This window comes from Aptenodytes patagonicus, chromosome 2 (assembly GCF_965638725.1).
Source record: "Aptenodytes patagonicus chromosome 2, bAptPat1.pri.cur, whole genome shotgun sequence".
NCBI classification, from domain to species: Eukaryota; Metazoa; Chordata; class Aves; order Sphenisciformes; family Spheniscidae; genus Aptenodytes; species Aptenodytes patagonicus.
In genome coordinates, this window is record NC_134950.1 from 161,403,064 (window position 1) to 161,430,842 (window position 27,779).

The window sequence follows — 27,779 nt, forward strand, 5'->3', positions numbered from 1 at the left end:
CAGCTTTCATTCCACACAGTTACCTAGGCTGTGGAAAATTCAAGTTTGGTTCTCTAAGAAGTACCAAGTTATTCAAGCATTATTCAACTGGAACATTAGCTCTAGCAGCAAAAATTTAAGACTTGCTTTCTTTTCATCTCTACTTTTTCCTTTTCTTAAACTCCCTCCTGCCCTTTCCTCCCAAGGCATGGCCATTATTTCTGTGGCTGGGAGGCCTACATACGACCTGTTAAGGCTGAGGTTCATTTCTGTGCTCTGAATTGCAGAAAGTAGGCATTGAAATCTGGACCTCTCATTCTCTTAGCTGAATAACTTAACTTAGGGGCTTTTTGGAAGCGGGCAGCGTTTCTTTTCATGGTGAGCCTGCTCTCCTCTTGCTTTGTTAAACTGTAGCTAGCTTTTTCACAACCCTTTCCTTCCCTCCTTTTGCTGTACTCAAGAGAGAGCATGATTTTTTAGTTACTTTCTCTACAATTTACATATTCCTGTTGTAACTTAAAAAAACCCTCTCAAGTGAAAGTGTGCATAATATTTTGGGACTGTACAATCCACCACCTAACTTAGCTGGCTAGCACAGAAACAGTTCCTGAAATTGTATTTCCCCTTTGTTGAAGGTTATATCTTTTTTTGATGAAGGAATAAGAGAGTTCTCCAGAACTTGCTCTCAGAATTACTCCTTGAGACAAGGGGACTGTAAACCCCAGAGGAGCTATTCGCTCTCAGATGTGCCTCGGGATGATTTGGAGCTTTGTAAATCCCAGTCCTATCACAATGTTTGTACAACAGCTAACTAATGCTGCTGTTAATGTGAACTTTTATCTTTTAACATGAGCACTTTTGTAACCACTAACATGCCATCCAGTTCTTTCAATCAGCAGAAATATTCTGGGGTTTTAGGTTTTGGGTTTTTTTGGTTGAAAGCAGACTGGCCATCCACTTTTCTTCCTTAAATATCTGTGTCCAAAGAGGTGAGGAAAGGCATTAAATCTTGTTAGAGTCCTTTTAAAGGACTGTTAGGTGGTCTGGCTTTCAGCAGAATTGGCAAAGTTACCTTCGCCTTCCAGGCAGCAGTTTATTAGTAGCTGAGGAAGAGTGTATTTACTGGACTGTTAGTAAGAGTATCCACCGCATGGTATTTTCTTGTTGGATAAAAAAATTTTTCAAGTTTAGAACCTCTTCCGTTGTTGTTTTCTGCTTCTTATGGTGTTTCTATTAAATCTGCAACATAAATCTACAAAAAATATGCTTTGTGTTTTATTTACAGTTGAGGATTTACTTTTATTGCATAATGTTTTGTGCCTTACACACTAGCAAAAGCAGAATGCCACCACGTATGCTTTTTAAAACAATCTGTATGCACTTTGCTTGCCTGCCTTAATAATGCATGACTTCTAGAAACAAATCTTAGCTTTTTTTTTTATTATTATTATTGTATTGTCTTAATTTTAAATAACTGCCATAAAACTTCCACATGCCTATCAGCCATTAGGATAGGGAAGGATAGGGTGGAGCGAGGGTGGCTGTATCTGCATAGCTATGTATTCCAGATGAAGTCAAATGGATCTGAAAGCAGTAACTTTAGAAGGTGAATAGCGTGTGCTCCAGGACTGATCCTTGAGCACGAAACTGTCCACTAGATGCCACTATTACTGCTCTGAAACGGAAATAAGCAAGGACTACTGAGGCTGCACAGAGATAAGCAAAATAAAACGGTAAAAAGGTTTTAAAAGTTTGACACGGGGAGATTGCCTCCTAGGAAGGCTGCATTCTCCGTGGAGCGCTGCAGGTTTGCGATGCAGTTAACCGGGATTGCAAGCAGCAGCTTTTCTGATGAACTGCAGCAGTGAGACTTGTAAGCATTTGCTGTTTGAAAGCATTGGAGTAATATTTTCAAAACATTGCATGAGAAATGACACTGTAGAAGCCACTGTTGCTCTATCTGTATGATCTCTACCTCGCTTGTAAAGAGAATTTAAAAGTAGAGGTATAAATTATGAACAAATCTTTCTTGATAAATGGAATATTAAAAATATGCTGTTTGCTGAAGAGCTTACTTGTAAATGTTGAATGTGGGTTTGTGGACTATGTCTTCTGAAATAAGCCTCCTGGTATGCAACTTAATGTCCTCTTCAAGGAACTGTAAATTTTTTTTTTTTTTTTTTTTTTTTTGGAAAAGGATTTTGAAAACAAACACCGTGCTGGAGAGAAATAGCAGGGAGAGAAGACTGAAATACTTCAACAGTCTCCTTCAGACTTCCTAAAACATTTAACATCTGTGACCTTGAAGTCCAGTATCATGAGACTTTGAGATGCAAATATTATGCTTCCCATTGGAAAATGATTTAATCTTCCCAGTAGGCAACTTGGGCTCTAACCTTGGGTTATAAGACACCAAGAACTGGCCTTTTCATTAGTCCTAGACTACTCTTGGACCTTACAGCACCTTAAACCAATAGCTGGGGCAAGGAGTGTGAAGTAATGTCCATATTCAGTGAGAAGAAAGAATCCTTTTCGTACAGAAGGTTAAGTTGCTGAAGAACGATGCCCACTGAAAACTCCGCAGAAACATTAGAGGAAGGTCTCTGATTAACTGCAAGAGCATAAATGATACAGTCAAAAGTGGCAGCAGATGCCATTTGACACACTGCTGGGTCTGTGGACTTTCTTGTTTAGATTACGACACAGGAACAAAGCACTGCCTGCAATATGGGGCAAAACTTACATTTTATACAAAGCACTGCTTTATAATTTTTTAACAAATGTCAGGTAATTAGGGTAAGGAAGCTGAAACGTTGGTCGACCCATGTATGCAAATACTGTCACTGTCTAGAAAGCCGCTTGCTTTCTGGCTGCTTCACAAAGATTGAAGAGCAGAAGAACTGGGTGCTTCAAAGCATCTGCTTGAAGGCTCCTTTGCAAAGGTCACTTGTCAGTGCCATGTGAAAATTTCACTGCATGTAGATATCTAAACAATTAATTACTGCAGAACACAATCTTTTAATTTACATCTATTAAGCTTTCATCAGCCTGCAGACAACCTCCAGTGTCTCTACCAGTCCTCATAGCTTTGCTCAGTAGCAAAATACATTCAACAAGAATTCACTCTTTTGCTGGTATTATTCAAAACTGTGCCAAGTCTTGTATACCTCTTAGTTTCAGTTGTCAGATTAGCCATACTTGGTGGTTCCAGGATGGGATATGTTTCTCCAGCGAAGGACAATTTATTATACACTGTGGTTTTTTTTTTTTGTAGGAAACACTGCTTAAAATGAATTGAATGAATCAACTGCCCACAAATAGTCTTGGTTTCAAGGTGAAGGTGGTCACTCCGTGCAAGTTTCCAAAGACTTTTTAGTACCTGTTAAGCACCTGATGCCTGTCTACCTTACCAAGTGAACATGTTGATACAATCAACTTTCCAAAACTGTGTTTGACTATAGTTTTTCACGCTCTCCTTTTAAATAATTCAGTACCTAGATGTCACTCATGAATGCAACACGGTGCTTACTTCCTCAGTAGGTAACAGAGATCATAAATATCCACTAATTTATCACAAATGGGTGATAATAATGAATTAAGATGGGAATTTTCCATTTGCTTCTAACTCTCCTGCAGAAATCATCCTTCCAGAACGTGTGTTTTGACTTGTTCACTGTTTAATCTGTCAGTTGTATTTTTTCCACTAGAAGTTGATAAATATTCAGTGTAAATACATGTACCATGCTCCAGGGTGTTGTCTCTAATAAAAGAGGTTCATTTGCCACTATTTGAGATCTTTTTGGGCACCTGGGTTAAGTTAAATTTCTGTCTTTTAATATTAGCATCTAACTTTGTAATATCTATTTGTCAAAATTCAAGATTTTAAATAGCAGCTCTTAAAAATTTATGCTTGCATCCTTTCTCAAATATTAAACCTATTAATAAAATAGCCAAATACGTAAAGCATCATCTCACTGTCTCCTCGGGTATATTAATTCTTCTGTTTTAGTCTGCTCTTTGAAAACAAATGTAGAAGCCGTCTAAAAGTCAACATTACCATGCTGTTAACACAGATGTTTCCAGCTCTAAATATAACTTATAAGATATTACTATGGAAATTTCAGATACTACTTTTTGCTACCGGTTAGCAAATGATAGCACTTTAATAGCAACCATATGTGTATATTGATCGGTTGTATCAACCTTCCCTCATTCTGGGCATGTGTAAAGAGCAGATGTCTTTTGCATATTATGTTCCTTCTCAGAATACAATTTTAATCAAAGTTCAGAATGAACACACTCTTAATGGCTATAGGCATTCAGGGCTTTTCCTTGGATGGCAGTTATTAAAGCATCACTTATGCTTTGAACTTCCTCTGCCATATGACATTTACTGTAAGATCTGGGAGTTTTTCCATTTTCCTTCAGCTTTGGGCGATTCGCTCATTGGAGGCTGTTAGGAGTCAAACAGGTGCGTGACAGGGTGCTCGGACACCAACACACTGCAACAGCCCCCCATCACCCGGTGCCAGAGGTGGGTGCAGCTGGTCTGGAAAGATGCACCATGTATTTACTCACTGTAAAGATCACAGTGTTTTTGGATAGTCCATGGCAGACTAACCTGGACAGTTTTTAAACTTTAGCTGTAATTTAAGTGAAAATGAGGTTTGTGCTGGACCAAAGCCATTTCTCAATTTGCACCACATCTGCCAAATAGATTTCTTGGAAGGAAGAAGAGGGGGAACTTTTACAAATAATTTTTTGTAAAATAGCTCTCCCCTGCCTTTTTATCCCCACAATCTATGTAATTTTAAGAAGGTTTAATTAAAAGGTACCCTGAAAGTGGATGCTCAAACTCATTTTAAGTTTTTAGGTTTTAAATCTTGCCACAGAAACCTTGCAATCAAATAAAAAAAACCCAGACCAAAAAATAGAAAAACCTGGGAAAACTCCTACTTTTTTTTAAAAAAAGCTACCGAACTGAACTATGAAATCTACTATTTGCACAACTCCAGTCCAACTGTAATCCCCACTATAAAGACCCTCTGTATTTTAGAGATGGTATTTGCCAACCACTCCTTGGGGCATACTGCTCCTTCTCAACTCTCCTAGTATTGCATTTAGCAGGGCAGAGCGCTATTTGTGATTGCAGCCTCTTCAAAGCTTATTATGCCCATATTTCAAGTACAAAAGCCAAAATAACTTGCAGTTTCTCCCTAAGCAGTCCTAGTGTTTCTGCATAGATTGTATAATGCAGCTTGGACTCATGTGCTAATTGTTAATTTTAGAATTTAAATAGGTTTTGTTCTATTCAAAGGCAGTAGGCTAAAGGTTTCTGAAAACTCTGGTTTTAGAAAAAAAGGTTAGGTCTCAGAGTTTGTGAGTGAATTAGCTTTTGCATCCATTGAGATATCTTCAAATGATACTTAATACAAAAAACTTTAATTCATGCTGAATGTGTATGCTTTTCTGGACTCTAAAATAAGATTATAATTCTTTTTAAGGTACATTATCTTTAAAAAAAATAATGGAATATTAGCTGTCTATATAAACATAAGTTTTGTCCTAATTATTTGTAGCCAGTAATGGTGGTATTCCAAACTAGAGCTGCTTATTTCAAGTCATGTTTGATTTTGAACAATCTTGTTCTTAAACACTAAAATCTTCTATTCCTTTCTGAATCAGGACCTTATTTATTCCTATTATCCATCCATTTATGAGTGACTGATATTTATATACTTTGCTTATTTCCAACTGCAACAGGTTTTTAAACGGAGATGAATATTTTAATCTGCTGTTAGGCTGCTTTATACATTATATGGCAGAAAACCAAACCAGATCTGTCTGTGTGGTTTCTAAATTAAACCTAGTTTCAATAACAAAATTAGACTCAGAGGTAAGTTTTTAATTTGGATTAACTTAATTTGGCAGTTGCAAGTGACAGGAGGATTGGAAAGGCAAAGAAAGCAAAAGTTGGCTAATTTCAATGAGGTATTTGTGTTCAACAGTGAAGGTTAATAATGCTCTTTTTCTGCATCCTGGGTTGGTTTATTTTCTTTTATGCCATTATTGGCGTTTAGTGAACAGCTGGGCCAGTAGTTCCCATTTGTAGTCTTTTAGCTCTGTGAAGAAGCAGAGAAAGTAATGGATGTTTGCAAATTAATACTTACCGTTATTTTCTGCAATCTGATGTAGCTATCCTTTTCAAGCATAGATGTAATATCAGAGCAGAAGTAATTACTGAGTTAAAACTAGTACTGCAGTAGAATATTTTGCTAATTAAACTTGTTGCATTTAAATTGCTTCCTTTGGATCACTATATAGAAGAGAACTGTTTTGAACAATAGATGAAACCACTTTCTTTCTCGGAGGCCTAGAATTGCAGATGGTCAGATTGTATGTGAAGCACCTAGGCTCTGAATTAGTCTTTTGTATGAAAGAGAGAAAGGTAATTTGAATGTTTGAACTCTCTGTTCCTCCCACACATACACAGGAAGCTTGTCTCAAAATGAACAATTCTCTAAATAAAGACTAATAAGAAGCTAAATTAATTAGAAGGTGTGATTTGAAAAGACATTGATGAGAAGGGTCTGTCATTTTAGACAAATGGAATGGAGCTAAATAAATTAGGCCACATTAATATCTCATTGTTCTGTGAGCAGCTTTCTTTTATTGCATTCATTAGAGGGTACTTCTTGAAATGAGCCTTTACTAGCCATTACGGATTCAGTTCTCATTTACCAATGCCTAACACAGAGCTCCCGCATTAAAAATGTTTCAGCAAATCCTCATAGTTTCTGCAAATTAATATTTATATTTCTGGATGATGCACTTTTCATCTGCAACATAGTAGGCGCTGAACATTAAGTTTTTTTCCCACTGAATTGTCAGTAAAGAAGTCTTACATCAAAAGATTTGGGAGGCAGAAGCCTGAAATTACTTTATAAAATAAACTGTATGCATAACTTGTACAACAGAATCTTCCTCCAACTAATATTCCTTCCAGTATTTATTTATTTTGATAGAAAATACCCTGCCTCATGACTTCAGTAGTCCTTTGATAGCTTTTTAAAGTGTCTTTTAAAAGGTTTCTTCAGTATATAATTAGGATACATTGGAAATGCGCATCTCATCATGCATTTCTTCCTCTCAGAAAACAAAATGTATATTTTTCCTTTTCTTTTTCTCTCTCCTGCAGATGGAATATTTGGGAGATGTCAGCGAGTGCCAGTAATAGACATCTATAAATATGACATTTCACCCCCTGTTCTTCAGCGCCTAAGGGTCATCCTGGAGAAGCTCTCACACAGAGGTATAGTAAAAACTCTGGAGTAGGGTTAGTTGCACTGGGGGTTACAATTATTTTGCGCTCCCTCTGAGGTGACGTCTTCAGAAGTTTTTGAACGCAGTGTGTTTCAGGCCTGGTAGTGCAGATTATAAAAGTAAGAAGCCTTCTGACTCCCTGAATCTGCAACAAGGACTTGGTGAAACAGTTTCAGGAGAGGTACTTCCTCTCTACGTAGTGGATGTCTGTGACTGACACTCTGTACAATAAAATGTTAACATCTGTGAATGCTGGTGTCATATAAATAAATCAGCAGGAAAGAAAAATAATTTGCCATGTATACTTTTGCACCACAACATATTTCAGGGTGCACAGGCAGAAAACACACAATTTCTAGTTAGCTAGAAACAGTTCTTAACTTTCTAATGAATTCAGATAAGTAGAACTGCTCTGATTTCATTACAAGCTGCATCTACTCTGTTCCTTTTAATTTTTATTCAGCTATCTGAAGTTAATCTCTGTGCTCTTTCCAAAGCCGGAAAGGATGTTCTAGCTTCTGAATGGCATAACTTGAACTAACAAATAAAAACTTGGATAAAGTGAAAGCCAATAAGTTGAGCAAACGTTTTAGGTACTAATACATGAAATAAACCTCTGTTGTAGACAGCCGCAGGACCAAGAAATCTTTGTAATTTAAATTGTTCCAAGAGGATTGTTGGAATGGTTAATTTTGCACTTGCATCATCTCTGTGGCTTTTTGTTCCTAAATGTTTTCCAGTTACAATCTCAATTACAAACTAGAAATATTGTATTAGCATGATGCTAGTTTAATTATGAAAAAAAATGATTTCTTGGAAGTTCATGACTATGCTTAGAGGCTGGACTTCTAGTTTGGAAATCACTGATTTAGAGGATTCAAAAAAATTTCCAGGGATTTATTTCCTGTCCAGCAGCCCATCCAAATGAAGCAAACTCAGCAAAACTTGATTGTAGTAACTCCTGGCTGATTAACAGTTACATATGAATAGTACTTGTGGCTCTTTCACTTGTCATTTTCTAAAGGCTAAGTTATGCAAGCAAATTTATGAAAATACTATTTCATCAGGGCAACATTGTATGAGTGGAAAAGCTAGTATCTGCTCTCTGTTTGAATATAGTGAAGAAAGGGAGCAAATTCATTGCACTAAGACACCTAAATTGATATCTAAATTGATCATGCTCGCATGGACAGCCAGCACTCATTTACATTGCCTGAATATCAGTGATGAGTCCTAAGTAAAGATTCCTCCATGGGGATGTCAAAGGTGAGAGACCTGCAGGAGACCCATGCCCTTCTGGAGGGGCACATATAGAGGCTGATGGGATACCCCAGGCCATCTCAAAAGATGCTTACCTGTCTCCATCTCTCTGACTACCATAAGATTTTGGTTAGTTCAGCTGAATTGATGTGACCTTCCCCTACTAAGTGCTTCTCTGATCAATAAACCAACCCTTCCTAGAATCTCTGTTATCAGCAACTCACCTCCCTGGATGTATCTGTTGCAGTAAACCACATTATGCTTCTTTGAAGGAAACTTGAGAGTTGAAATTTGGACTTGTCTCATACTTTTTCATAGGAAGAGAATGACAAGGAACACACAGGTTGAAACTGTGGTGGAGAATGAAAGCACTTCTGCTTTTATCTTTTCTTACTCATGACATTTAGAGGTGCATACACAAATATGTATATACTTTGAACTGATATAAAACTTTTGGAAGCAGTTTTTGTGGCCTGTGGGTATCCCAGTGAAGAGAATCTTAAATATATCTGTAAAAGATAATAGAATGCTAGAATGCTTTTGTTCAAATGATTGATGTGATAAAATCACTTTTTTCTTTTTTTTTTTTACTCTCCGTATCCTTGGCAAATTCTGAAGTGTTTAGTGAGGACAGAAATATGGAAGGAGTAGAATCAATACGCACTATCAGATTAATGGATTACTGACATCAGGTTGCTCAGAGAAGACTCTGCTGTTTGCTAATGCTATCAGACGTAATACATCCAGCCCTTAGGCCATGTTTGCTGGCTGTGATGGTCACTTGTACAGTTAATGCTGTTCTCCTGCAAATTGTGTGCAGAACATCATGACCATTTCTGCAGTATAGATAAGCAAGACATTGTCAAGACCACACAAATGTTTCAGGTAACCTCAAGAAAAGGCTTCATTTTTTCAGAGGTCTTATTTCCTTTATCTATGTAATACCCCATTCTTCTTGCCCTCTCCAAAAGAGTACTGGCTAGCTCCACTTGGTGATGCCCGCCTTCCCTGGAAAGGATAGGGGACAGCATCTGTTCTCTCCTTTTTGTAAAGAGCAGGACAATATTCTCTGGGAAGACTATATAGTTGGCCCCATGATAAGCAAAACTTTTAATAATGTCTATATTGAACACTTTCTATTTTTATTAGATGTATATACAGTTAAGGACCAGATATTCTGGAGGTTATTAACTTGAGTGGTTTTCTAGGTTCTTATTTATTTATTTTTCTAATGTGACTTGGTTTTTCTTTTTTGTTTCCTTCCTGATGTCTTCTTGCAGTATTATTAATATCTTCTTTTTTCTAGCAATAATCTGTTGACATCTATTTCCATAGAACAATAAAAAAAATCCATAGAAAGCCTCATAAAATTTACATTGTCTTTCTTTCCTATCTGCTGATCACTTCTAAGTGATGCCTATATTTGAATCATGGTCCAAATGGAAGACTGTATGGTCAGGTGCTATAAAACAAAGGACAACATGATAGGAATAGCAAATATCATTTGTGATTCTGCCAGCTCAAAATGTTTACTACAATAGGGAAGCATATGATGGAGGCTTAGATGAGTGACACACCTGATGATAATCTGTTTAATAAAGGACTTTGACTAAAATTGAATTCAGGTTTCATAATGATATAGTTTCTATGTCTTCTTTACACATTGAGTCTATCTTTGTCTACACTATCTACTAGTAGATTGATGATAGAAATGAATGCCTTGGAATATCAGATAGTTTCCTACAAATAAATGATCTGTTAGCATTCAAATACCCTTGTTCGTCGCATTTTCACTCACACTGTCCTTGAGTCAGTCAAATCTTTCAAAATACCCTTCATGAAGAAGATTTTCTGAAGATTCAATTTTTATAAATGTGACTGACTATATGGGAAAAGCCTTTCTCACAGTTCCTGAAACATGATGAATCACTTTCTGAAGTTGGTAGTGCTATAATTTGTAATTTATGAGGAGTTGAAACATTTCTCATTGTCTGATAAACAGGACAATCAAGATAGGACTAAATCATTGGAAAAGGGAAATGAAGGAAGTATCAACATAGAGGGGTGAATGAGTAGTGCCTGAAGGAAGTGGAAATACTTATCCCTATGGTTGGTCTTCTGCATCCTCTTGTCCAGCTTGGGAGAAGATACTTCTTGGAACATACCGAGAATGAGAAATCATCTATGCACTTCCCTTTTTGAGCTAAAATACACAAAATACTTTTTTTACTTAAGTGGATTAAATAGATTATAAAATGGTTCGTTTTCTTCTTGTCCCAACAATATTATCGTGAAGGCAAAGTGATTGCACCACTAAGATTCTTAGCAAGATTGTGGAAAAAGTTTCAAACTGATGGTTGACCTATAAGACTAGAAGCATGGAAAATGAGATAGGGAGGACTAATCATGGTACATTATAACTCAAGCATGAATGCATAAATAGTACTTGAAATATCAGCATAAGCAATAATAAAAGACAACAGTAGTATTTCTCAACTTGCTTACTCCAAGAGGGATTTATATTTGTTTCATACAATAGTTTCTAACCAGTGATTCAGACTAGCTGATAACATGGTACTAATGGCAGTGCAGCTGCCATAGCAATGAGCATTACTTGACGAAAAAGCTCAGAGTTGGAGCCCGGAGGACACACTTCCTTAAAGACATCAGAACAAGGTTATTTGCTCAGGGTCAAATAAATGCCCATCTGACTTGGGATTCTGCCTCTGGGAGTGGCCACTGTGCCTGTTTAGGGAAAAAATGTAAGGTAAGTTCAAGCATACAGAAGCATTTCACAGTGTTCGTACCTTCTCAGCGTTATGTGCTTGGTGGCATATGGTTCTCCTGAGCTAGAAGTCATATTTTTGTGTTTGCTGTATGCCCTGTGGACACTGTTTCTAGCACAGTTTGACAGGACACTGTGTATTAGAAACAAAGCATGTTAGACTAATAATCGGTAGTTTAGCTTCTGTCTTCTGTTTTACTTAAATTTTAACTAAATTACCGCTGTTGTCACTTTACTGCAGGAACCATGCAGTATGACTATTTGAAAAACAAATCAGATAAATGTTTTTTGTTTTGTTTATGTAAGTTGGAGTCATTACTAAATGATTCCTGAGTATGCTTGTTGCTACTTAATTTTTGCTATAACACCTTCTTGTTCAAAACTTTACTTTCAAGGAAAGCAATTTCTTTCGCACTGTTATGAAGAAAGTCCTGCTTAAGATAGTAAAATATCAACAGTTTTATTAAGAGAACCAAAAAGAGTAGGATACACTTTTAAATTCATTTAGCTCAAGGCAGCAAGATAGTCTGGAGAGGCTCATGGGCTGTGGAAATAGGCAACAGATTTACAGACCATGTGAAAAAAAAATTGAACTTTTTTCCTCTTGTTTGTTTTCTTTGCAACCCAGGAAGCTCTTGACAGGGAGAAAAAAAAATCTGTGCTAAATTAATTCTAACCAGTTAAGTGTAAGGTGATTAATATAACTTTGTTAGAAATAATTTTATACTCTTACAGTAAGTTTGTTTTAAAAACTAAAATTATTTACAATCAGTTAACTTGAAAATTGAAATGAATGTGACTTGTCACATGCAGCTTATGAATTACGAAAGGGTTGCTAAATATATTAGTCAGGACTATTTTCCGAGGCAAAGTATCATTTGTTACTGCAACGAAGGCAACGGACTGAAAGTAAACCTTTATAAGCTCAGTTTTGAAATAAACTGAAAAGGAATAATGCAGTTCTTGTACATATTTGCAAGGTGATTATCACATCATTATGGAGCTATACAGAAAGCTGAAACCAGGAGAGGTAGGAGAAAGCAGGTTTTTCTTTAAATTCAAATATTGATATAAAGGAAGGAAAACTCTTCTTTTGGCCTTCGGAAAAAAAAAAAGGTTTTACTTGAAAAGAGCAGTGCATTTACATCAAATTTCCCGGGCATCGGCTTGCTCAGGACACCTGGGTACAGAGCAAATTCTTCTCCTAGATGGTTGCTGAAGCATAAACCCCATGACATGCTACACTGGAGGAACTCAGCTGGGACTGGACATATTTACCTTCTCCTGGTATCACTGTCACACTGCCTTAACTTTTTGGCTCAATGGGCAATAACGCACTGAAAAGGTTGCAAAAAAATTCTGTCCTTCGTTTAGTGTGAAAGCACCACTGATATTTTTTGGTCTTCAAAGACCTGAATAGAACTTCAGAAAACTAAGAATGAGGTTCAGAAAAAGCAAAAAGTTTTATTTATAAAGCAGCAGAAAGAATACACTTTGAAATCCTTTTTTGAACACCTATATGTTGCACAGCACAGAACAAAAAAATATAGATTTTTTTTTTTTTTTTTCTGTTTGGTTCCTTGTATGACTGCGCTGCTTACCAGACATAATCTGATATGGCATTGACTTGCTCTTTGCCACATAAGACGTTTGTGAAAAATGTTTTTTTCAGGAAATTGGTATTTATGAAGAATGTATTGGCGTTACAAAAATTTATTATAGGAGCAAAGCAGATTCTGTGTATTGTGGGAAAGAGATTAGAAAGTACAAAAGAAAACTTTTTTTAGACATATTTAGTTTTATCTGCATCCATAACACTGTTGTGTAAAGCTTTTTGATTTTGCATCATTTGAATATTGCTTTTTTGGAAGATATGTATGTCATCCCAATAGCATCATATTCCTTTTGTTTAAAGAGAATGATCAATCAGAGCTTTTACTTGTGTTTTTGATAAAATAACACATTAACTAATATGTTTGATAGAAAGGAGAAAAGGTCTGCATGTCTCCTTTGTGTCATGTTTCTGTCAACTAGCAGTAACAATTGCTGACTGGGATCAGGACGTATCATATTCTTTGTGGCCAAGGTAACTTTACAGCTCTTCTTCCAAAGGAAACATAGAAATTAGTGATAATACAATGCAAATATCAAAGGCTGTCGATCAATTCCTGCCTTGCCTCCTTTGTTCTGAAGATCTCTGTGGCACCTCATGGATTTTGACCTCTGCATTTTCCATCAAGCTCTCTGTCCTGGCTCTTCCAGTTTGTTCTCTTTCTGATCTTTGAAATTAGGAGACTGTCTCTGTTTCCCCCTTCTGTGGAAGAAACTAAAGATGTCTCTTCTTGTTCCCGTCGGACTTTGCTGAGCAAGCTCGCTAGGCTTCCTCTGGATGGCCTTGTTCTCAGGATTAGACTGAGCAACAGCCCAACAGCAGAAAGTCTTTGCATTTGGGTTATTCATTAACATGCTGCCCTGTTAATGATGTCACCTGCGGCTCTGAACTTCATTCTTATTCTCTTAGTTCATTCTTTAAAAAAATTAACACCTTCCACAGGACCATTGGACTGGGCATACACTGGGCTTGAAGTGATATGGGTACATAATATGTTTTTAAAACACACTCGAAAATGCAGCAATCAAATTGCAGTTCATTATCAGTTGTTCCCACACTTGGAATGTCAGCAAATATCAACTCAAGCATGAGATTACTTCTTTAGCTGCTGTATTCTCTAATAATGCTACTTTTGGAAACTGTGAATAACAGTATAGCATATCTAAATTAATTATGCCATTTTGCACCATTAATCTATAATTATAGCACATTTACATATTCAACATAAGACTTTTTTTTTATCATTGCACTACCAGTGCTTTTTTCCCTATTTGTCCATTACTAGGGAATTTGTTTTCCTTTTCTATTTCTATATTAATTGCATTTCTTTATCTACAGATTTTATCTATATCTAGATTGCCTCACGTTCTTTTAAGATATCAACTCTTAATGACACCTAGTGTTTGACATATTTTTAGCTTTATAATAGGTACTCTAAATTCTGAAACATTTAGGCTTACTTTTTCAAAATCATGATTTTAATCTTATTCATGCAAAACCTCAATAGGTAGATCATGTCCCTCACGGTACACCATGGTATGATTGAAGCTTTACCTTGTATTTGTAATCAGTATGAATTCTCACAAAAGTTCTTTTTTCCCTTTGCTATGCAGGAAAAAAAAAATAGTTTTTTCACTTAAGATGTTTTCATTCTTTATCTGACAGCTTTGGCAGAATGCTTCTGACAAATGTAGCAGTTTCCTGCAAAAGCTGGGTGATACTAAATCTCTTTTTTAATTCCACCTGTGGTTTTTTTGTGCTGATTCTTAGCATGTACTCACTGTATTTCACAAGTTTCTCCTTCTGTTTTGTTTTGCCTGTACATGTGTGCATGGTCATGGATAGACAGTGCGGTTCACAATAACAAAATCATACTGTCCCTCCAACACTTGTCCATTGCTCAGTTTCTCTTTTGCAGCTTCTCACAGTCTTAAAATTGCAAAAAGGACTTTCCCGCCATTTTGAGTCTTTTATTCCTATTGCTATCTGGTTTCTAATTAAGCATTGCACAGACCTGCACTGCATATTTAACTAAAGTGTCTCCAACCTTTTAGGAAAGCTTTGAATATTCTTCCTCTGTTTGACTTAGCATATGTCAAACATATAGATATTAAACTACTTTTTTTTTTTTTTTAACCCCATTTTGGGGTTTGTGTGGGTTTTTTTGAATGCAGTATTTTCACTTTTCTTTACCGTGGTCAGATAATTGATTTTCTTTATTTTACCTGTGAGCTATCCATCAACACAAAACCTCTGACTTGGAAAGAAAAGTGTAAGGCTGCTGAGCCTGCAGTTTTTTAGAAACTTACCTTTTTGTTCCTTTTAGTTTTTTGTAGCTCCACTTGCTTTTGTGAAGAGGCAAAATTCCTGCCTGAGCATCCTCTAGTTGTTTGATACATTCCTAGAAAGCTGTGTTGAGTCTTTAGATGCTCCTTCATATTCACTATTCTATTACTTTTTTTCTTTGTCTGATAAAAAAGTGCTGTTAGAGATGGAAGCACTCTCTGTCCATCTATCACGCTCCCTTCTAGTAGTTTTTCATATGTGTTCCCAGTTTCAACACTATTTGACCAGACTTGAGGTTTTCATGTGTAATAAATACCACAAAATGGTTTTCTTGAAAATCACTAGCTAGGTAGAGGAGCAAAAGGGTATTAGTCTAACTGCTGAGGTAAAATCAGCCGTTACCCATTTGTTTAGAAACAGCTGGCTCTCGTGTGCATATGTTACAACCAATATGTTATTTCTGTATTTTGTAGTTGGTCATACCCAGCCTGTGTTTCACCCAGTTGACAAGCCAAAAAGGCTATCTGGGACACACGGAGAGGAGCCACAGGTACTGCAGAAAAGTGCAGGGGGTGTGATATCAGGCAGGGGGAGAGCATGTGGTATAGGGGAAATAGTATAGGTGCTCTTCTGAGCTGAGAGGATTGTACTAGACACATGGGCTCAGGGTGCTGACAAACCTTTTTTATAACTGAAAAGGAATTGACTAAAAAGGAGATGGGTGGAGAGAGAGGGACTGTAGATTTTTTTTTTTCCCCCATCAGGCTCTAGCCAGCTGAAAAGCAGCAACTGATTTGAGTCAGAGTACCCCAGATGTGGCCCTTGAGAGTGCTACTTACCCTTATAGATAGCATCACACTGCCTGACTTAATTGATGGCACAATTAAAATGTTAAAAATATAAAATGATCCAAAAATGATAAAGATATGTTAGCCTTAGCCAAGAATTTAATACCATAATCACTGAGTTTTATTTAATCATGTTTTGTGTTATTTTTTTTCCTCACAGTGTTGTTAAGTGCCTGGTTGTTAACACATTGGAATATTTTTGCTGTACTTGAATGTTAAGAAACAACAGTGGCAAACAAAAGTCTGTGTTAGTTGTGGAAGTAAAGGAATGGAAGGAAGGTCACACATAGTCACAGATGAGACCCGTGCCTGTTTCTATATAAGCCCAATCACACAACTTGAAACTGACTGCAGCTTGTACGATGTCTTGGCTACTCAACTTTCTGAGTTTCCAGGCAGCTTGTGTTTGCTGAGCTATTCCACCTGATATATATTTCGCAGATTTTTTTCCTCTGTCTTCAAGGAGCTGTTGAGTTGCCATTTATTGCTATATTTGCAAGGTGAGATCTTTTGGCAGGGTATTTTTCACAAACTTATAATTCCACATTGGTCCTTATTGAGAGCTGTTAGTTTATGTCCTTCATGGTAAATGACCAATATGCAATATTACATATCTGTCCCTAGTGAAAAAGACTTTCTGAGAAATTACTAGGGTATGTTACTGTATAATTTCCTTTGGCCTTGTCCTTATGTGAAAGGTTTAACAACTACAAGTCAAATAATGTTAAATAAATGGAAGCGTTTGGAGGAATCACGGAAGTGTTGGTTAGATGGACCTCTGGAGGTTATCTAGCTTAGTTTCTGGCTAAAAACAGGATAACTGGAAACTATATCAGATTGTTTGCTTGAGTCTTGAAAACCTCGAGGGAAAGGGATTTTAAAACCCATTGGGTTTTACCCAAAATTTGACCTGTTTGGCTAGCCCTTGTGAGAAGAGGTTCTTGCCACATCTAACTTAAACCTCCCAAACTACAACTTGTGGCTTTTGCCCCTTGTTTTACTATCAGCCAAAAGTAGGAAGAATTTGACTATGTTGTCTTTTCAACTACCCTCCATGCTGCTGTAGGCTGCGTTGGTGGTGGCTAAGGTCCACCCTTAGCCACTTCTTCACAATACAAAAGCAGCTCCTGTGCCATCTCTTCTTACTGGTTATATGACTCAATCAGCTTGGTAACCCTCTGTTGGACTTTCTCCAGTGTCTCAATTTCTTTACTGAACCCCAGTTCAGGAAATTGGATCAAAAAATGGACACGTAATCTAGACGTGGCCACACTGCTGCTGAGTAGAGGGAGGTAATACCCTCCTTTGAACTGCTGTCTATTCTTCTAATGTAGCCCAATATGGACTATTAGAATCACTTCTATTTCACTATTTTGTTAGTATGTCAGGAGAGCAAGCCAAGAGGCACTCCTTGGGCCACATTACCTCTTTCATAAACTATTCTTTGAATTTAAGTAAGTACTGTTAGGCAGCATTATTTTTCTCCATTGTTCTGCGAGTTGCTTATGCATTTGGTACAGATGCTCTCTTCCCCCCTTTACCCCTTGCAGGAGCGTAGGCAAGTGAAAAGACTTTAGCACTCCAGCTCAGCTTTTTCAAACAGTTTGATGAGTTTCAGGTCTTTCTAGGTAGACTCTAACAGTACTACACTCATTTCTGATAATGTTATAGTTAGTAACATTCAATATAGTGTCAAACATTGAGCTTTTCAGTCCATTTATAGTTGTTAGGTTTTAGCAGGCATCCAGCTAATAGTCGCATTCAAGATGTTAGAGGGACTTAATATTAGCCAATACTGCAAAACAACGTAAAAAAAACCCTCCTAAATTGAAACTCTACGTGATCAAAAGGTAGGTTATTTTGTTCAGCCACATACCTTTTCTTTTTGTAACTCTTCATGAGATAGGTCTGTTCTCTGTAAAATTCCCGCTTTCCCATTTGAGCAGCAGTGTAAATATATAAGCAAGATATAATTCCAAAACAAAAAGACACCTTCTTTCACCTCTTACTTTCTCTGCCCCCCAAATGTTAGCTGGAAGCACAGCACTTCCCTGCCTCCGTGGGGCCTCCCTGCTGTTACCCCCTTGCCCTTGCCCCTGCACAGAAGCAGCACACAGAAAGTTTGTTCCTGTGCAGAGACCTGAGCTGGTCACTCGACATATGGAGCCCTCCTGAATCTCTGCTTCACTTTTCTCTGGGGTAGTTGCTAGACAGCATCCCCACTGTCAGACTCCCAACCCCTCCAGCTCCTCCAGGTTGCCTGCTGCTCCTACAAGCTCTTTTTCCATACAGCACGTTCATGCAGTTCCAGCAACCTCTTCTTATCTAGGAGGAGGGTTGGTGCAATATGCTTGTGCTAAGTGACCCCTTGGGCCTCTTCCCCTCAATCTCCTCCCGGTATCTCCTGTAGTTTTTCTTCTAAAAAAGGCAAAATTTCAAGGGTTTGGACTTTTCCTCTTGGAAGAATAATACTTAGACTCTTCAAACAATATTTGATATTCATCACCCATAAATTTCTAACCTGACAGGCTTATTATGTTTATCCTCATTTCAGAAAGAACTCTACATATGCTAACTTTAATGAGTATCACCATGCGTTGAAAGTATTTGCTAAGGTCAGTTCTATGTGACTTGGGCCAGTCACTCCCAGTGGAAAAAGAAACAGATTAAAAAATTCATTAAGTATAAAATTGTTCACCTAAACACTTCGTAAAATATTTATGAATAATGAATACTTTTACAGAAGTCAGAATTGAATTGGAAACAATTTATAAATAGAAGAAGGGTTAAACTCACCACCTAATGAAATCATAATGAATAAGTCCATCAGCCCTACATAGGAAGGAAAATGCATTATCTTATGTTTTGAGTTATAGCTCCGACATTACCACCAATCTTCATTTGAAAATCTCTGCAAGATTGGGCATTAACATGTGTTTGCATATATGTGGGAGAGACAATGATAAAATATTCTTCCCTTTCCTTCCATTGAAGTGAATCTTTGTTCGGACACTGCCTGCAGGCTTTAGCAGAGGGCAGTGAATGCTCAGAGAGGAATACACTGATTTAAAATTTAAAATTAAAACGTTCATCAACGCTGAAAACTTCTTAGTATTATCTTATTAACCCATGAGGTAATCCCACCAGTCAATAAATAAATATGGAGTGTGGCCCTCAGTGTGAGTTGCTTAAAATGGGAGAATTTTCTTTAAGCTGAGAATAACATTAGAAAGACTGGATACCAAATTCAATTCAGAAATGAGGAAAATACGCTTGAACCCATCTTGGCGGAACTCAGCTTTTTCTCCCTTGTGGGCAGTGCAAAACCTGTCTGCTTTTAAATTTTAATTAAAACTTAGATTAGTTATGATCATCTAATCTTTCCTTTGCACTGCAGTGTCTGATCACTATGTGTAAGTATCCAAAGTTTAATCTACTTCTGGTCCTCCTAGATTTGACAGTCTAATTAAGTGCTCAACTCTAGCACTTAGTATATAAGAAATCCCACTTCATGTTTCGGTAAGATTTTAGATAAAATTGGTCACTTACCTGTTCTGCTGATATCTTTCTGAATAATTTTATTGTTTCATCTTTACTACTGCATTCATCTGCTTTAGGAACCAACAGATTTCCTTCCTGCATTATGCTAAATTATTTATTTGAAGGCTCAGCCAAGCATTGATAGTAAAGCATTACTGACGTCGTATTGGGTTGTCTTAAAGACATACCTTCAGTATCAAAATTAGTATATAAAAATACATGAACTTACAAACATTGGCTCTAAAACTAGTGGCTCATTGTTTATAAAATCCACTCCATTTTTCTCCCTAGGGAGTGGTGACCTAACAACATGTGCAAATACCTCTTTGTTATTTCTCACATATGACCTTGCCCTTCTCCCCATTGGCCTCTTCTTCACTTTTCTTCTGTCTAGGACTCTGCCCTTCACCTCATCCCAGGTACCTTGTCACTAATTTTTCTCCTTTGAACTTTGGGAAGAGATGACATTCATCTCTTATTCTTATGCTAGCAGCTAATCATGACAGAAAGCTCTAGCACAAGTCTGCTGTCTCCTCTTAAAGAAGTAGATCTTTTTCCTTATGCCACTTGGCTCAGTGTGTACAGAGGCAGGTAATCCACGTTCTGGTAATGCCAGCATATGTTATATGGATGGAGATGTTATTTCAAGTGCTCTTAACAACTGTGTTGATAGTAGGCTTAAATTTGCTCTACAGGGGTCCATCTCAACTCTAAAAATTTTTAAGGGCTTGCAAATTTGAAAAATTGTTAATCCTCCACACCCCTCACTTACCCCCCATCCCATCACATCCCATTCTTAATGACAGAGAGTCCCAAGACGGTGCTTCGAACACTCTGCCACCCTGGGTTCACTCTGCTGTTACTGAACTGAAAATGTGTGCTCTGATTATGTGGATGGCATCCATCGTGTACAGCTGTGAGTCTACAGTCCCTGTCTACTGGGGCTCTCTTTATAAACAGTAGAGAAACAGGTGCTTTTAGGGTGTGATTTATCTGTGTAATTTTAGAGAACTGTAGGATGAAGTGAATCATATCCTAGATATCACTGACCGTATTGCTTAGCTCTCCATTGACTAGGGAGTCCATGGCTGATTACCTCTGCTGTTTTGTTTAGTCACATGAATTTTGTCCTTTGTGTCTCACTGTATGCAATATTTAAGTTCAGCCATGTTTCAGGCCCTGCAGAGAGTTATTTAGAGGAATTAAGTTGTACTTTAAGGATAAGTAGCTTCTGGTACAGCTTTAATTGTCTCATACAGACTGAACAGAACCTGAGAAACAATTTCAGATTCCCAGTGCCAGGGTCACTGAAAAAAACCCACCAAACCACCAACTTTGCCGCAGTTTCCCCTGGCCAATACTCTTGCAACATTTTAATTATTTCTCTGAAATCCTTTGGTTACTCATCAGTTATCCATGCAGCAGCATAAACTAATCAGTGCTCAAATTCTGACCTTTGTTGAATAGCAAGCACTCAGGCAATTTCTAATCCTGCTGTGGTTTTTTGGCATAAACTTTTTTTTTGCAACTCATGCCAGAATAGATCCTGGATTTGTCTTGAACTTGGGTTTGACAGGTCATGGTACAGGCCCTTTCCTGACAACTGATGGTATGAACTTATCTTGATTGGAAGGTAGTTCAGCTTTTAGTCTTGAGAATATTCTTGTGATCTTAAAATTTCTGTTATTTTATACTTCACCAGTTTTCTTTAAACTAGGGACAAGATAAACCTGTTTACATGTCTTTTATTTTCTAGTGACTCTATGTCACATAGTATTATTTTCCATTTTCCTTAAAACAATGCTTTAAAACTATGCAGTAGATCGACTTGGATCTTTCAGAATTTGTCATCTTTTGTGGGAAAAATAAAAACTATTGTATCTTTATAAATTTCAGAAATGCTGTGGTAACAGATCTGTTGGAATAGTGAAACTCCAATATTTTCCCTCTTACAAAGAAAGTAGGTCTGGAATGTCCTTATTTTATACTATTTCATTAATTTCAAAGTACAGCACCCATCTCTGTTTCTACGTTAGTCACTCTTTGCTAAGGCTACTGAAAGCATCAATTTTTATAATAAAACCTGCCATTTTAGAGGCTTTCACCTCCCTGCTGTTTTACTGAGCAAGTTGCTGCTGAGGGTGGGTGATGCTGAGAAGGAAATGGCATTGATTTTCTACATTTTGTCATACAGGAATACTTTGGGATATTTATCTTTATTTTAATTTTTCTTTTTCAAGGATTCAAAAAAATAGAAGAAAAATACTCAGAAGTACAAGTCTAGGACTGTGAAATCAAAGCATGCCTGAAAAAAACCGCAAATGTACTTATTGTCTGAAGGATTTGTGCTGATACATTGAAAGGCTTGGGTGAACTAGATTTTCCAGACTGAGTTTTACAACAGTACAACCATCTAGGGCTTGAGAGATCAAAGGGCAAGAATTAAGACTCTCTTGGTTTCCCACATGGATGACTGAGCAATAGGCCAACAAGCTCTTCCTTTAAAATGAAGCTGCTTGCAGAAGTGTAACAATATTCATTCTGGGAAGCAGCATATTATTAAATCAATATGACTTTATGTTATTATGCTACCAATGACTAATGGCATAGACAGTGTTTGCATTAAGAACAAGGTACAAGTGTAATAGCTTTTCTTTATTTTCACTGATATTATTTTATCTATTTTTTAAGATTATTTTTTTTTTACCTGATTTCTCTTTTAAGTTTTCCACCATCCTAAATAATTTCACAAATGTATCTACAGAAGGGTCTCATTAGCTGTCTGTATGTCCTCTGACAATGTATTTGGGTGAGTTGGTGAGTTGCTTTTACAGGTAATTCTAGGAATGACAATCAGGCATGATGTCAGAAACCAGGTGAAACTTTTTGTTAGAGTCAGAGCATTTATAACCTTTTATAAGAGTTTCCAAAACATCCAACATCACCCTGTGTAGATGTTTAGCGGTGCAATAAGAGCAAGCAGCAGGTGGAACATGCATATTGATTTTTGCACTGCAAGACATTGAATCCCACAAAGCAGAATTTAAACAAAATATGAGAACCCTGGGAGTGGTGTCACCAGTCCTGAGATGAGATGGGAGAAAATATCCTGAGGCTATTATCCCTGTTATAAATGGTAGTATGGACTTAGAATTTTCTTCCTGGTAGTGCTTGCTGTATTACTCAATACTTTGAATAATGAATCTTATATTTTCCATGTCCTCTTTCAATTCTTGGAGGATTCATCAGGTGTCTCTGTCTACTTTTGAAAGAAAAATTATTGATCTGGGGTTGAATCACAGATATATAATCAACAATCAGTCTCCTTACCTGCTTTGCTAGGACTCCGATTAATGGATTTAAGTTCAGTATTTCTAGGTTTAGCTCTCATATTAAGCACAGTCCATTGCTGCACAAGTGATGCTTGCATTCTTAGAGATTTGTGAAATGCAAACTACAGCTCCTATAAATAAGAGATTTAAGGAACTTAGATCGAATTAAAGTGGATCCTTCATCTCCAGACTGCAGAATCTCTCAGCTTTCTTTCGCTGAGTTAGTTAGGCAATAAAATGTCAGTCATTGCAGAGTATGTGTGTTTATAGGCTGTGGTGTTGAAGGAAGCTAATTTTTATTAGTGGGTTTACTGTTGGACCACGTACAGTGGGTGAGCTATGTGTATTCATTCCATCAGAATTCGTCTTATACTACACCAGTTAAGGTTACATGGCTATTTGTGCCAGTAATTATTTTGTAAGTCATAGCTTTAGAATTGTGAAAATTACATTATCAGCCTCAGTAATAATTTTCATTAACCTCTGTATCTATTTGCTTTGTTTACAAATTAAAGATGAAGGGCCATTGGGACTTTGGCTATTTTGGTAAGATACAGAGCCAGGTATAGAACAAGCTTTTCCCTTGTATGACTTCTGACACTCAGTGGTTTAGGGACTTCACAATTCTTGTATATTGCTAAAGAAAAACTATTTGTAATACGTAGAAGTAACTAAAATACTAATGTACAGCAAAGAAGCCATGACCTATGATGAAATAGGAGGAAAGATGAGCAATAATTGCAGCTAGTCAGTACAGTGTTCCCTTAAAAGTCCTTTGTAGATCAGTGAGATTCAGTCTCTCTCTCAAATTTAGTCTATGAATATTAGAAACATTTTTTTAGAATATTGTCTTTCCTCAAGCAAAAATTTCTTATTGTTCATAATGATTCTTGAGTTCTCTCAAGAAAATGATATAGCACGTTCCTGGGATAGCTGTCCTGTTTTTCATTAAAATAACTTCTACGATAGTTAATAGTTTCTTCTTTCGGCCAGGGCTTCCAAAGCTCTTTGTGAACACCTCTTGGCACCGCTCAAAGGTGCCTGAGTTATTCTGAAGTAGAGCCACAGTTGGAAAAAGTTCTGCATTTCCAAGGACAAACATTGCACTGGTGCCAGAGCCTAGGGAGAGCACGCCACTCCCCTGCCTGCTCCACCAGAGGACACTTTCTCCTTAATTCTAATTACTGCAGTACGGCGTAAAAGAAACCTGGACCTAGTATTTTTATCCCAATGTTTTTTGGTTTATCAGGAGTAAAGGTTGGTTTTCTTAATAAATGAAGCTAACTGGTTTCTTAAAGTCGGATTTGTAAGTGATGGTATGCATGCTAGTGATATGTTTTGTAGGAGGCTTGCTTTAGGTTTTCATAGTAACAGGCCATTGGGCCACTGTCCCGTCTTCACTTTTCAGGATATCACATGGACATTTTCACGGTATCTTCTGTTTTCTTACTTTGGCTGTATCACCACTGATTCTCATTATGAATTTTTCATACATCATGTGTTTGTACTTTTAATGGAAAAGGAAAACATCAGCACCTTCTGGTTTGGGTAGTGAAACAGATGGACTGATTTCACTGAAATGATGACGTTGTGGAAAAGTACAGGAAAGTTTAAGAGCAAAAACGAATCTGCCATGGATCCATTTCAAATCCTGTTTTGGCACTCCAAGATTAACTGTGATCCAGCTGTGAAAAAGACCCAATTATTTGCCCCTTAATCTTTTGCAAACTGAGTTCCTGGAAGCTGCCTTCCATCTGCCTTGAAATCTGTGTCTTGGCTTATTTTTCACTTAGAAATGCTACAGCCTCTAAAGATGGACAGCTTTGGGATTCAGAGTGACTATGCCATATGATACATCATTTGACTGTTAGACAAGCTGTTTCTTAACGGACAGTATACTTAGTAGATAATCTAAGAAGTCCATTTACCCTTTAATTTCTTACATTGCTGTTAATTAGTATCAAATTCTGGCTGCATTGAAATACTGCTGTTGGCCCCATCTCCCATTGCTATCTCTGGGATCAAGTTTCACTTTTGATGTTCTATGGTAAATTTTCATTATTATAGGAAAAAAAAGGATTTTTTACTACACCAAAAAAGAAGATTGGATTTATTTTTCTGTATGTTTTTTTTTTTCTTTCTGTATAGAAGCAGTGTCAAGGCTGGTGCTTAGGGAGAATTTTGTTGGAAGTCTAATATTAGCAGAAAAGCAGTGTTGTGATCCTGCCAGAAAAAGCATGCCAGTGTACTCTAGATGCTGCCCCAAAACAGTTTAGGCTTGGGCTTGCTGTGTCTTCCTTATATTCTGTTTGTGGTCATTGCTATCGGGTGTTATTTTGGACAAGATGCCTTTTTAAGACACTTTCGGGTTATCCACTAACTCTGTAGAAAGCTGGCTACCTGTAGTAAGCAGAAATTGAAACAGGTGTTCTTCTAAATGTATTTTCATCAGATTTTTGCCCTATGAATTTTTCAAGAAGCTGAGCTCACTGAAGAACAGGACTCGCTGCTGGCATACTCTGCCTTGACTCCGCTAAGAGAAATGATAGAGAAGGTGGCATCGATTCTCTTGATGCTGTCCACAGCACAGCATACACATCTTGATGGAAGATGGCTGGGTATCTCTTTGGGCTGAGGAGGAGCGTTAAGGGTCTCTCTCAGAGACCTCAAAAATGTTCCAGGATCTCCTAGAAACACATTGCCAGGCAAATAATGCGAAACTGAATTAGTTTGACTAGTTTGCTTCTGTGTTCCTGTTGAAGAATCAGGTTCATCTAAATGAGGCAGTATAAACATGAAACGGAGTGGTTGGGCTTATTGTTACAATTTATGAAAAAATCATAACTGTCAAAGACTTAAAAGGTTCAGCACCTGCTGTATCATATACTGCCTGCCTCTGTGGGGGGATTCAGGGCAGCATGTTCCAGAAAGCAGCAATAAGATAAAGGCACTACTGAAGTTAGAATGCTTCCTTTGCATCTGAGTAGATTTACACTTAAGACTAACAAACACATCACTGAGTCCATCTCTGTTTCCCCTGCTCCTCCGATTTTAAGGCTTTCTCCCATGTAAAATTTTTATTTTGTTTCTCTGTTACAGCGAAATCTGAGCGCCTTTTAATTTTCAGTATTTGTGTTCTCTATCTCTGGTAGATAAAGAACTAACGTGGTAGATAAAGAACTAATGTTATCCTCATTTTACAGATGGGACATGGAAGGACTAAAGGGTCAGGTTGACAGAGATATGTAAATGTTTATATTTCAATTGATTTCAGTGGCAAGTCTCCTAACTATATAAGATGCTTAAATATGGTTTTGGTCATGGAACTTAGTGATTAGCTGAGATTTTACAGGAAATCAGCACTGACACAGGGATCTGAACCCTTTAGTGTTCTTTGAGTTCATCTTTTTTTGTTGGGTGCTTGCTGGGATTATGTGAAGTCTAAGCCTTCCATTCTCACCAAGCTGGTTTTAGCACAATGGGACAGATGTGGAGAAAGCTGCTTTGATAGCTGTTTGCCTTGGGCATTATAAAACAGAATTGACTTTAAAAAGGCATTTACAAGTGACCTAGTGCTTGCTGAGAGATGGCCACTGCTGTTGGATCAAAAGCTAGGGAGATACAGCTTCAGGACAGAACTAAAATCTCTCTGTACTGTTAAAAGAAGCAGTATCAGAAGAATTGGAGGGGGGGTGAGGGGAAAGCACAGAGTGCAAGTGATAACTTCTGAATATTTATAACTTCTTTTGTGCTATTGCACAATTGAAAGCAAAGGAGGTGGAGCCTGTGTTCATAATTAAACTCTAATTCTCCAGGTCAGAGGGTAAGGTGACCCGTTTGTGCTATCTGCTTTTCAGGACAACATATGGTGTGATTGATATTGGCTCTAAAGAGCAGTCCTCATACAGCTGTAATGATGGGGATGTGAATATGATATCAATTCTCTAGGGAAAACTATAAATTCAACATTGGGGGATAAAGTGAATACAGTATCAATAAGAAGATATTGCTGCTATTTTTGTCACTTGTGTGCTGACACTCACAGTATTGGCAAAAACAGGCAGGTCAAAACACCTTCCAAAATGTGATGAAGAACTGTTACGCTATTCTTCAGTTTCACCAACTGGGAACACAGATCTGATTTTAAAATAAATAAATAAGGTCTCTTGCTTCCACTTTGATGTAAAGGCTGTTGATACGGTAGCAGAGGTTACTTGAATTAATTCTGGAAAGGAATGTAAATACCAAAATGTAGGATAACAGGATAAATACATTGATCATTACAGTAAGGGTATTTTCTTCCCCTGCATGAAACAAAATAGTCTTTTCTGTGTTAAATATAAAAAGAAAGAATAAAGGAAAGGCTGTTCAAAAAACAATATAGAAAAAACGGGGGGAAAAAATATAAAAAGCTGTCTGCCATCAAATATATGGTCTCTGAGTTCAAGAAGGTAATACATGATACAGAACTACTGATTTAGACTGAGGTTGGCTTGCTCCTCAGAACAGCAGGTTTTTTAGTCCTTTTTATCTTGAAGGATAAAGCTAATTACTTATTCAGTATCTATATCTTTATAGTACTTCCATTTCTGTGGTGAACACAGCTGGGAAAAGCAAAGCAGACTTTTCTGGTGTAGATGCAGATTAGGCAGATTCTTTTTTTTTTTAAGCGCAAAATTAAATAAATAAATTCCCAAAGATAGAATTGTCTTTGCAGGAGCCCTACAGATATGAGGAAAGGGTGATATGTCTTTGCATGAACAATTCATTCTGTCAAGACTTGAACATACAGCTTTAGGCAAGAATATTAGATA

General features: G+C 37.2%; 1 protein-coding gene across 2 annotated transcripts in view; it reads left to right on the forward strand.

The window, feature by feature from the left end:
• PTPRN2 (protein tyrosine phosphatase receptor type N2) overlaps nucleotides 1-27,779 on the forward strand; it is a 690,377-nt gene that overhangs the window by 168,957 nt on the left and 493,641 nt on the right. For both annotated transcript variants that reach the window (XM_076331912.1, XM_076331913.1), the window contains exon 3: nucleotides 7,178-7,291. In XM_076331912.1, coding sequence (XP_076188027.1) covers nucleotides 7,178-7,291 — 114 coding nt within the window. The remainder of the gene's footprint in view (nucleotides 1-7,177; nucleotides 7,292-27,779) is intronic.